The sequence below is a fragment of the Octopus sinensis genome, linkage group LG4 (genome assembly GCF_006345805.1).
Source record: "Octopus sinensis linkage group LG4, ASM634580v1, whole genome shotgun sequence".
Classification (NCBI taxonomy): domain Eukaryota; kingdom Metazoa; phylum Mollusca; class Cephalopoda; order Octopoda; family Octopodidae; genus Octopus; species Octopus sinensis.
In genome coordinates this window covers 98,460,043-98,473,303 of record NC_043000.1, presented here as the reverse complement: position 1 = coordinate 98,473,303, position 13,261 = coordinate 98,460,043, and the positions used below count along the sequence as shown (strand labels likewise).

The window sequence follows — 13,261 nt, the reverse complement described above, 5'->3', positions numbered from 1 at the left end:
CTTTTGTTTCGATGAAGAGGTTTTTCCCACTTTCTCAAAGGCTGTATTGCTTCGCGACAGTACTTCTTGATACACCAAACATTTCGGTAGTTTTCGTTACGCTAGCGCCTGCCATATGAGCACCAACAATTTGACCTCTTTGAAAGTCCGATAGATCTGCCATTTTAATGAATTTTAATTACTTACCCTTTTCTGATGATATCTGAAATTTAGCAAAACATATTAAGCAACACTAATAATAAATCAAAAACCATAAAAATAAACAAGCTTTTGACGGTTTTATAGATATTTCAAAATTTTGATGCTATGATGCTAGGTGTTTCCATATTTTTGTTTAACACCTGTATATATATATATATATATGTGTGTATATGTATGTATATGTAAATGTGTGGGTAGATGAAACAGAGGCGGCTGAAGAAGGGGAATATTTTTTCGTTGTTTAAGAAAAATGTCCATTTCCTTGGTTTTGTGTTTATATTTTCGTTTCTCATTGTGTTCGACGGTTTTTTGTTTGATTTTTGGTGTCCTGTACCCATATATGCATGTATATATACATATAGATGAAGGTACGTACATATATGTATGTATATATGCATATGTTTTATTTATTAATAAGTTTTTATATATATATATATATATATATATATATATATATATATATATATATATATATATATTAAATACATACATACATACATACATACATATACACAAACACAACACGTATACATATATATACACACACACATATATATGTATGTATGTATGTATGTATGTATGTATGTATGTATGTATACACACACACATTCACATGTACGTGTGTATATGAATCGGCAGGATCATAGAATTCTTAACCAAAAAAGAGAAAAAGAGAAATGAAAAGAACATTCTACTCATACGAGGTATCAGACTATATTTTTTGCCGCCAAAACTATTATTTTGCGTGGGCAAAATCATTTAGGTGGGAGGTGATGGCACACTTCCCGCGCATTTGGGAAAATTTTTGCGGCATTTATTTTATTTATATATTTATTTTCTTTTGAGAACATACACGGATTTAAGGGATGACTCTCGAATGTATAACTTCCAAGCCTTCCCCAAAACAATGATAGTTTACTTCACTTCACAGCCTTCCTCTCATTCTCTCTTCCTCACTCTCTCTCTCTCTTTCTCTCTCTCTCTCTCTCTCTCTCTCTCTCTCTCTCTTGCTCTCAGACAGCGTGCAGGAACCCAGAATGTTAGTTGAATTCTTCACTCTTCGAAGAAATTCATCTTGTCAAACTCTTCATTAGATTGATTAATTATTCAGGACACAGACACGCACCAGTTTCTTCGTATTCCGGGGTTTGTCCCGAATTTACTTTAACTGAGAATCGTATTTTTGTATACCTTGTGCACGACTGACCCTCAAACCTTCAGATTTGCAATAGGTTGAACTGGTCTGATATGGTATTTTGTAGCTGCCATAGCTTGTTCCACGCAAAGCTGCTTCATAATTGAAATCTTTTTGCAACTTCAAGCCACGAGTTCATTCGATGTGATTGAAAGGAGAGTTAAATGAAATCTTTCTCAAACCACATTTTAATGTCTTAAAAAACAATATATAAATACATTTCAAAATAACTCTCAAAAGAAAGATGGTTATGATTAGATTGCGCTTAATCACAGATCTGATCTGCTTCATCATCTTTCACCTATATTTAAATAATATAAGAAAGCTCTTGTTTTTATCCATAAATCGAAATAACAGTAAAATGTCCACATGGTTTCTTGCATCTTTTTAAAATCATTAATATCTATGCTTGCGTGATCTTATACGTTATATATTAGCATGTGTCTCTCTGATGTGATGAACACAGGAAAATGCAGGATATTTGTAATATACAGCGTCGGAGACCCGGATTCAGTTTCCGTTTTGATTCAGTCTGATAAATGTATGATCTTCACCCAATCACACTGCTGTTGCTGCTGCTACTACAACTACTACTACAACAACAACTACTACTACAGCAACAACAACAACTACTACTACTACGACGACGACGAAGCCGACGCGACGACTACTACTACTTACTGGGTCATAGTCGTTACCACTACTACTGCTATGGAAACTGCGCTAAGTAATTCGAAACCAAGCTTGAAATCAATCCGACACTTAAACGAAACACTCCTCTTGCTTATAAAATAAAATATCTGTCATATTCAAAGAAATCAAGACTTATTTTCAGTAGGCGGTGGAAGAGGAAAGGGAAGAGATAGTGAAATGAGTGTAGATGTTAGAGTAGAAAGAGAGAATTGAAATAAATGATAACATAAACAAATAAATAGCTATGATCATTTTTAATTGCTCGGTCATTGTTGGCGTCACTTAATACACAAGCAGCCAAAATACAACTAGTCCATTGGCTAAAGTGTCGCGCTATGAGTAAAACTTCTGCTTTATATTCTACAGATGATGTTTTATCATCTCCGCGAAAAATATCATTGGAACCTCGAATTTTTATTAGGGTCAAACCGGACCACAGTTTCATTCAGTCGGCATTTCAGGTGAAGTACGGTGGATTGAACAGAAATTCTTTGTTTGATTGCGTAAAAAGAGGGCAAAGAATATGGTTAACGATCCTCGCTGATATTGGGTGATCACGTGAACGTTGAAAGCAACTGTCATCTAGCATACTTTCTTTGAAATTTCTGAAAACAAATTTTGCATACGTCACCATGTCGAATTCTTGCGTGTATAATTCTTAACCGCTATCCTGAATCGGATTGGGAGAGGCACAGTTGACATGATTGTTGTGCTTTGGCAAATTCAAGAAACTCACGTGAGCAAAATACTGATTTGTACATGATATTTATCAACTTGACCAAGGCTTTCGATACGGTGAGTCGTGAGGCGCTCTATAAAATTCTGTCAGAAGTTGGTCTTCTCGATAAAATGATAAGGGTAGCAGTATCTCTGCACGAAGAAATGATGGCAACAGTGATATCTAACAGAGAAGCAGTCTCTCTTGTCACTAAAACCAAACAAGGCTGTGTTTCAGTTTCTATATACTTTTTTCCATATTCTTTTCGATGATACTCTAACATGCTTTTAGGGATTACCATGAAGGTGTACAATTTCAGTTTCGCACAGAAGAAGGTGTACAATTTCAGTTTCGCACAGATCGAAGACAAAGGAAGAGCGTCTACGTGATTTTTCTGCTTACTGATGATTGTGTTTTCATTTCTTATACATTTGAGGGAATTCAGGAAATGGTCAACGGGTTTGCTGCGGCAGCTAGTGCAACTGGGCTGACCATCAGCATCGATAAGACTGAAATCTTACTTCAACCAAAGCCTGGGAAAGAACATACTCAAGATTCAAATGGGATGATTGAAAATAAGCGACTCAAATGGGTCAGGTCATTTGAATAGCTTGAAAGTACAGTAAACTTTAAGAGTACGAAATCAATGTTAGAATATCTAATGCTTCAAGTGCTCTTGGAAAACTTTCTCATCGCTTGTGGTATGAACACGGACTCAGTCTGAAAACTAAAATGAATGTATCTAAATCTTTTACATTGAGCACACTTTTTTGTATGGGGCAGAAGCATGGACTCCTTACTACAGACATATAAAGAAGCTTGAAACCTTTCGCATGTGCTCTCTGCACAATATTTGCAACATAAAATAACAAGATATCAAATGTCAAAATCTTTTTAAAATGTGATATCTCAGTTATCAAATGCATGCTGCTGAGATTTCAATGCAGACGGGTGGGACATATTCCGAAAATTCTTTTGTATGGCCAACAAGTAGAGGGATACCACAGTAAAGGAAAACCACCCAATTTTAGATGTAAGGATAAGTTGAAGCAATCATTAAAATCTCTACAGCTTAAGTTGACATTTTGGGCAAGGTGTTGCCTAGATCGATATGCATGGCGTAAAATGTGTCATGATGCATCAAAACAATTTAAGTTGAAGAAACAGAACAATAAAAGATAATTATGACCTGCAATCAACAGACACATGTGTCCAATACCAGGCAAAATACCTTCACAGCAAAATCCATAGACTCAGTTTACATTTATGCATTCATCGCAAATAGATGCAGCTTCTTTTATTTTTTAAACTTTTTAATAAACTTCAAATAATCATTCCTTCAAATAATCATAATTCCTTCAAATAATCATACGTGGAAATCGACGGGGGTGACCATCATCATCATCATCATTACTGCATGCTTACACAGCACAACCAAAGGCAGTTCGGAGTACGTTGTAATATGTGTAGTATTTTGCTTTCTTGTGTGTGTGTTGTGTGTGTTAATGCGCACGCGTGTACGTGTGTGTATGCGATCGCGCGTGTGTAATGTATTAATATTACTATGCGCAATAAGCAGCCCTAATTTTTTTATGTTAATTTCTTTATGTTATATCCATATGTATAGGACCCCATGGTTCCGGGTTCATCTCCGCTGCGTGGGACATAATAGCCCCAAGATAACCAAAGCATTGTAAGTAAATTCAGAAGAGGGGAAACTGAAAGGAGATTGTCCTTATATATTCTCAGCCGGTGTGAGAATGTGCGTGCGTGCGTGCGTGTGCGTTGGTGTGTGTATGTGTTTTTGTGTCTCCACCATCGCTTGACAATCGATGTCTCCTTGTTTATGTCCCCATAACTTTGCAGTTCTGCGAAAAGAAACCAGGCTTAAAAATACGTACTGGAGGTGATTTGTTTGGCTAAACCCTTCAGAGTCGTGCTCCAGTGGGACCGCAGTGCAATGACTGGAACAAGTAAAAAGAAAAGAAAAAAGAAAGAAAAATACGTATAACATCTGAGACTTTTGTTTTTATCTACAATGTTTTCTAAATTCATAAATTTCTATTGAGATTACTTGTGCTTTCAATAACAATTTTCTGTTTATCCTTTTATCAGATCCTTGCATTTGTGCACTTTCTCCATTTCTTTTAAAGAAAAATTAACATCCATTTGCGATTTAGAAAATTTATAAATAGAATGTCTTACAGCTGTTTCCAGGATATTTATTTTATCCCTTCATCGGAGACAGTGTGAGAAAATGGTTAAGCAATAGTTAATTTAAATAAGATACGAAATAGAGAGTGAAGTATGTGTCAGTAAATGGTGGGGTTGTGTTTTTCCTCTCCTATATATATATATATATAGAAAAAAAATTTTTCTTTACAATTCTTGAAAAGTCACATTATGACGAAAACCGGTTTGAATTAATATATATATGTATATTTTATCAATTTTTCAAAAACTTTTTCCATACACCCATTTTCATTAAAATTTTCTTTCAATTTAGCATTCTCCCTTTTTACAATTTTTCCTTGCTTATCATTTCTCCACGTGCGGTCAACACAACCCCACCATTTATTGATATATATATATATATATATATATATATTAGCAAAAACTGTCCGACGAACGGGAACGTGAAACTCAGAGTAACAGGTCTTGTTGAGTTTCTGCTGCTTTTGCATGTATGTATGTATGTATGTATGTATGTATGTATGTATGTATGTATGTATGTATGTATGTATGAACACAATATATATTTTTATAATAGTTTCAAGCAATGAAAACATCTCAGTCAGCATTTTTTAACATGACTTAGTGCCTTCACGCAATTCTCACGATATTTTCATTGGATGAAACTATTAGTACCTCATAAAGATATATATTGTTTATTGAATAATATTTATCTCTCACCATATAGATTTTTTTTCTTTGTTAATCTTACCATCACAGAAGAGTACATCATATACAGGAACGTGAAACTTTGGGTAACACATTTTTGTGATGTTCTTGCAGCTTTATTAAAAGTGTATATATATATATAGATATATATATATATATATATGATATATATATAATATATATAATATATATATATATATATACTTTGATACTTTGATACTTTGATAGGTTTCGGCCATTATTGGCCCAGGCCATGTCCAACTTAATAGCACCACCTGGTAAATATATATATAATATATATATATATATATATATATATATATATATATATATATATATCAAGACTATTAGATTTGTTATACATCGCTGATCACAATGTACTTCACATCGTTTTGGCCTCCGTACAATGCCACTCCGCTGGCTAGGCGAGCAGGCCAGCATTCTTCCTGATCGGAAGGTTACTCCGTCGCAGAGTCACTCATTTACAACTAGATGTCTGGAGAACGTGAAATGAAAGGTTTGGCACAAGAAAACAACGCGCAGGTAGTATAAGAATCGAAACCCGATCTTGCGATCGCGATACAACAGCCCTAACCACTAGGCCATACATACATATGTGTATCTACACTAAGCCATTTATGCATATGCTACACTTACTACATAGATTTGTTGTAGATATAAGCGAAACGGCAAGTCACAATGAGGTTACCTCTAAAAAGTACCTTAGGAGACGCATCTGCACCTAGGATGCATGATAATTCTTTGTGCTGCTTCTCACCGATAAGATGCCGGTGCATGATGGGATGAAACGATCATAGTGGTTTTGAATTAAAAGGACTGTGAATTCCATTTTCTATTTCACGTATTTTACACATGGATACATATATATGTATATAAATATACACATGTAAATGTACGCGTTTGTGTGTGCGTGTGTGTGTGAGAGAGACGCTCAATGGATATCTAAACCATACGATTGTACTGCAATCACAGTTTGCGTATTTGAAAATGCATGCATGGATGCCTTTGAGATGGATGCCTTTTTTCTTGGGGTTGTGGTAGGTGATCCAGAATGTATAATTTCCAGTCGTGACCATTTCATAGATTTCATACAACGTATCAAAGACTACATTTTCTATGTAGTCTATTTGCAACATAGAAGTGAGTATGATTTGAAGATTGTTTGAAATAGAAACTGATTAGAATTAAGAGTAGTGAATAGGGTTTGAGGTAATGTAATATTTAAAGTAGGAGAACAGAGTACAGAGTATGCTTAGAATCTGGGGTATGATTTAATATAGGACAGTAGGGTTTGAGGTACATGGGTGTGTGTGTGTGTGTGTCTGTGTGTGTGTTCGTGCGTGTGTGTGTGTGCGTGTCGCGCGTCTGTGTGTGTACCTATCTATATATAAATACATGTGTATATATGTACCTATATATGTTATATATTAAGGCGGCGAGCTAGCAGAAGCGTTAGCACGCCGGGCGAAATGCGTAGCCGTATTTCGTCTGTCGTTACGTTCTGAGTTCAAATTCCGCCGAGGTCGACTTTGCCTTTCATCCTTTCGGGGTCGATAAATAAAGTACTAGTTTCCAACTGGGGTCGATGTAATCGACTTAATACCATTGTCTGTCCTTGTTTGTCCCCTCTATGTTTAGCCCCTTGTGGGCAGTAAAGAAATATATATATGTTTTAAAGTAAATACTGCTACTATTTCTACCAGGTTGAGAGACCATACTGAAGATACCTAGTTTGCTTGTTGTGAATGTGGTACGAACCAATGTGTATTCATGTATGTATATATGCATGAGAGGCATTTTTTAAACGGGCCATAAATATTATTGCCTTATTCTTTGTTTTCTATATTCTATTTTCAGGTTAATGAAAAATATTAGGAATATGGAGAAACCATCTTTTACATTGATGATTTTACTGGCTACCATACGTTTTACTTCATCATCTTCAGGTAAACTTACTCAAAAATATAAAGTTAATATGTAAATTGTGTTTATTTATGAAGTGATAATATATCTACCCACTTCACGGAAGACTATTTTTCAAACTGAGCAGGGTGTTTAATTTTCTGACGAAGAATTTCGCAATTGAATCTTATTCACACAGCCCTATATCAAAAATTCACTTTAATGTAATTTACTGTTATACTGCCGTGGTAGGTACACATTGTTATGAATAAGATTTCTGGTGTTTTGTAATTCTAATAAGAGTTAGGCTTTTCTGAGTTGGTTCAATATCCAACATTCCGTTAGTAATATAGAACACTGATAACATTTGACTACATACTACTTCCATCCACCAAAATGACTATTAGTGTATAAGCACCGGAACTAAGAATGTGCCAAGTTCACCTTTGGTATATAAACAGGAGAAACAATTTATGGGTATTATAATGTTTCGTTAGTTTTTAGTTTTGACTTGGTGTCTTTCATTCTACTCAACAATGGTACCAGACTCAAATACTCTATCTCAAACTAGTGTTTTCAATAATCTATACGAAAGTATCATCTTTAAAAAAAGGATTACACTGAAAGCAAATAACGAATTACACTAAAAGAGGTTTACACTAAAAACAAATAGCTATTGAACGTTTAAAAGTATCAGTAAATAATTAAATCAGGTTTCTATTTGTCGTTTCTATTTAACAATATATGTTGTGTATTTGCAGTAAATATTTGCTCACAGATCTGCTTTATTTACATATCAGTCGCTTAATGTTTTTTAACAGTGTACGTTAGTGTTTAGAGCTCTTTACAAACGGAGCTATTATTCTATATTATAGTGAATAGCAATGATCAAACTACAGGTGAACTATTTGTTCTATACCTAGTAAAAGAAAGCAATGGTTAGTATATCCAAGTTTCATAGTCAACACCATATAACGGTGCATATCTTGTCAATCATGCGTAATGATGCTTAAATGCTAACGATTTTTTAATGAGTTTATCGAGGTATTGTATCAGTGGGTGAAGGCGCGTGGCTTAATGGTTAGGGATATTCGGCTCACGATTGTAAGGTTGCGAGTTCGATTCCCGACAGCCCGTTGCGTTCTTGAGAAGACACTTTATTTCGCGTCGCTCGAGTTCACTCAGCTATCAAAAATAAGTAGTTTCACGCTGACTCTCCCTGAGAACACCGTTAAGAGTATACGCGTCTGTGAAGTGCTCAGCCACTTGCAATTTAATTTAACGAGCAGGTTGTTCCGCTGATAGGATCAACTGGAACCCTCGTCATCGTAACCAACAGAGCGCCAGTGCCAGTATGAGTGAACAACTGCTTGTAGGTAAGTGTATCAGTGTCAATAATGTACGTTAATTAATCACATCAGTATGATTTGCCTGGCAGCAAAAGATTACCCTGTATTTCGCAAAGTCAATTCATCCTTTCAAAACTTTATTTCTGCTTTATCTTTATATTATATCATAGTTTTTAAAAAGTTTTTTTTTATGAAGTTTTGGTTGTATTTGTTTTATTTTTCCTTATGTAACATAAACTATTTTGTGTATTTTCAGTTACCTTTGAACAGCATGGTTGTGAATCACTCTTTACTACCACCATAAAAAATTTATCTGAACTGGTAACATTCTCCAATATCCCGTTAAATTTAAGTTTCAAAAAACAAGTGTCAGATTTTCCGGTAGTTTATTCTTTACCGGTAGACATGATAAATAATGTGACGGAAATAAAATGGGAAGCAAGTTACCAGTCAACCATCCAAAATTTTACAGCGCCAGTTCCAGGTATGAAAAACGTTTACAACAGTCTTGCATTTATTTTAATTTTTATTTATTTTAATTCTTCAGCATTTTCGAAATGGTATAGGAATTTAAAAAAGAAAGTCAAGATTGATTAACTTAATTATTTTAGTAAAGTGAAAATGTAGTGAGTGGATGTTCATCTATGCCGGATATATATCCAAATCGAATCCGTACCTTGACAATATTTCATCCACAGAATAATAAACTTTATCCGGATAAAATGAAAAATTAAAAGGATGGATGATGAGATATCTTTCCACAAACAAGCACTTAATGTATCGACTCCGAAAGGATGAAAGCAAAGTTAGCATTTGAACTTAATATGTAAAGACGAATTAAATATCACGAAGGATAATGTGTTAACAATTCAGTTATTTCGCCACCTAGAATAATGACACATCATTTACATAACCATTAAATGCCATGTAAATACACTGTGCTGTCTGGCGATAAGACATACAGTATATATTTTTTGTATGGTGTTCATTTTGAAGTGATGGATAACTGGTAAAGTATGGAAATGAAATATTTTATTTCTCTGGAGCTATTATTTCTATTGAATCACATAGTTACCAGAATATTCAATGAAAAAGTTCCTTTCACCAAGCGCATATTTCACTCATATCCACTAACTGCATAACATACAGTTATAATGTAACTGGTCATTATCCTCAGGGAATAATCGAGTCATAGCTTTCACTACAACCAAATTACTTCCTTGAGAAGAAGACAAAGTGCTCAACAGTTTAAAATGTAAAAGACATCTTGAACAAGCCAACATTTCCAAATTGCTAAATATGCCTAACACGGAAGTTGCAGGAGTATAATTTCAAACTACACACACAAATGCATACATACAAGTGGAATGTTTATATATATATATATATATATATGTATGTATGTATGTATGTATGTATGTATGTATGTATGTGTATATATATGTATGTGTGTGTATGTATGTATGTATGTATGTATGTATGTATGTATGTATGTATGTATGTATGTATGCATGCATGTATGCATATTAAGGAATACCTCAACAGTTTACAAGCCTATCACATGGAAACATTGGTGTCCCTCTCCATTTTGGATAAAAGCATGAAAAATCAAGGAATTGTAAAACTTTCTGTCGTTTAAACATTAATGTAAGTGTGCATAAGCAAAAACAATTTGAATGAATTCGAATTTTTCAATAAATCGAATTCAAGTGAGATAATCATCCAACAGCCGTTCCCCTTGATATATCGTTTTAGTTTACTGAAATTCTCACGTGATTTTATTGTGGCCTTCCTTGACTTTTCGCGTTTTAATCCAAACTGTAGAAGGACACCAATGGTTTGATATGATAGGCTAGAAATTTGTTGAAAATTCGTTTACATGAAACCAATGGTAGCCTTAATACACAACTAAAGAACCTTTATTTAACAATGCGGTGTTTGAATATTCATTCTCATTGTTCAATATTTACATATCTATGTATACATTCATGCATATATATATATATATATATATATATATATATATATATATTCCGAATTACAAGGCACCGCGCACAACCGGTATTTAGAACTCCATGTACATCTACATACTTCTAAAGAGAAAGCTATGAAAAAAAAACGCGTATTGTAGCCAGTGTTTCCTCCCGTTAATTTCAAAAATTATTTCTTTCTAAATTTAGTCAACATCATCGTAATCTACTTCAATGAGAACCCACCTCTGAAAAATTTCATTAAAAATTTCATTAAAAAATTAAGAAAGCTAAACAACTAACGCTTACATTATATCGGCACATTTTGTGAAGATCTAATCTATTAATTCTGATTCCTACATCATCCATTTAGAATTTTTAGAACTTTTAGCACTTTTAAAACATAGTGAAACTTAATTCAGATATCAATAAATTATTGCATTATTTATTTTTATTTTTAATAATAAAAGGCGGCGAGCTGGCAGAAACGTTAGCACGCCGGGCGAAATGCCTAGCAGCATTTCGTCTGCCGCTACGTTCTGAGTTCAAATTCTACCGAGGTCGACTTTGCCTTTCATCCTTTCGGGGTCGATTAAATAAGTACCAGTTACGCACTGGGGTCGATATAATCGACTTCATCCATTTGTCTGTCCTTGCTTGTCCTCTCTGTGTTTAGCCCCTTGTGGGTAGTAAAGAAATAGGTATTTTTTTCGACTTCACGTTCTAAGTTCAAAAGCCACCAGAGTCGATTTTGCTTTTCAACCTTTCGGGGTCGATAAAATAAGTACCAGTTGGTCTGAAATCTCAGGAATATTTCTAGCTATGGAAAGGCGATGAACTGGCAGAATCGTTATCATGTCAGGTAAAATCCTTCGCAGTATTTCGTCCTTCAATACGTTCTGAGTTGAAACTCAGCCGAGGTCGACTTTGCCTTTCATCCTTTCGGGGTCAATAAAATAGTACCAGATGAACACTGGACTGGGATCGATGTCATCGATTTATCCCCTGCCCCAAAGTTGCTGGTCTATGCCAAAATTTGAAACCAATATTATCATTGTTAAGTTGGCGAGCTTGACAGAATCATTAACATGCAGGGCGAAGTGCTTTGCACTATTTCTTCCGTCTATGCGATCTGAGTCCAAATTACACTGGGGTTGGCTTTGCTTTTCATCCTTTCGCGGTAGACTAGATAAGTACTAGTTAAACACTGAGATCGATTTAATCGATTTACCCCCTTCTCTCTCTCTCTCTCTCTCTCTCTCTCTCTCTCTCTCTCTCTCTCTCTCTCTCTCTCTCTCTCTCTCTCCCTCCCCCGAAATTGTTGGCCTTGTGCTAAAATTTGAAACCAATAATTTTAGCTATGTGTTTGAACAATATTAAAATTTGGAATATTCCATTTTTTCTCTTTGACCAATATGCATTCAATCAATTTGTCCTTTGGTCAGTTAGTTTTTCTACAAATGTGTTTTGATTGAATATGTTTTCTGTCTAATGTCTTTCCGAACGATGAGCTTTTGACTTTCTCCCCGAATATAGAACTAATGAAAGTGTAATGGAGCATTTTATGTATTTAAGTGTGTGTGTGTGTGTGTGTGTGTGTGTGTGTGTGTGTGTGAGTAGGTGTGCATGTGTATTTGTATAGTGTGTATTTGCATGTTTGTTTGTAAGAACTTAAACATAGAAATTAAGATTCTAGTTCATAAATCATTAAAACAATATGAATTTTGAATAAGCGTATGTTGTTATATCTTATTTTTCAACAGCAACTTGTTGTGTAGGATCTACTACTCCCAGAAGTATCAACTGCATAGATGTAAATATCACATGCCCATCTAATCAATGTTCTTCAGCAAAACCATGGAATGTATACGAAGACTTCTACAAAATGAACTGCAAAGACTGTGCTTGTACATATTGTTACAAAGGTGGACTTGCACTGCATCAATTGGTATGTAGAATTTGTTTTTTGAGACGATAACGAAAGAGTGAATGGGTTAGTGAAGAAAGAAAGAAAGAAAGAAAGAAAGAAAGAAAGAAAGAAAGAAAGAAGGAAAAGAAAGAAAGAAAGAAGGAAAAGAAAGAAAGAAAGAAAGAAAGAAAGAAAGAAAGAAAGAAAGAAAGAAAGAAAGAAAGAAAGAAAGAAAGAAAGAAAGAAAGAAAGAAAGAGACTAAGAAAAGTCAAAGTACTGAAAAGGAGGTAAATAGAAAAATATTTAGAAAGATCATATGGGAGAAAAATAGTGTAATGTGAAAAAAATTCACATAATTCTGTAAAAAGTATACGACCTCCGCTTCTTAAAATTCTTTCCCT

General features: G+C 34.5%; 1 protein-coding gene across 1 annotated transcript in view; it reads left to right on the top strand.

Annotated features, from left to right (window-relative positions):
- LOC118763046 overlaps window positions 1-12,943 on the top strand; it is a 70,857-nt gene extending 57,914 nt beyond the window's left edge. Inside the window, exons 2-4 of the mRNA XM_036502261.1 lie at window positions 7,587-7,675; window positions 9,237-9,464; window positions 12,714-12,943. Coding sequence (XP_036358154.1) covers window positions 7,591-7,675; window positions 9,237-9,464; window positions 12,714-12,928 — 528 coding nt within the window. The 5' untranslated portion in view covers window positions 7,587-7,590 and the 3' untranslated portion in view covers window positions 12,929-12,943. The remainder of the gene's footprint in view (window positions 1-7,586; window positions 7,676-9,236; window positions 9,465-12,713) is intronic.
- Window positions 12,944-13,261: the final 318 nt, after the last annotated feature.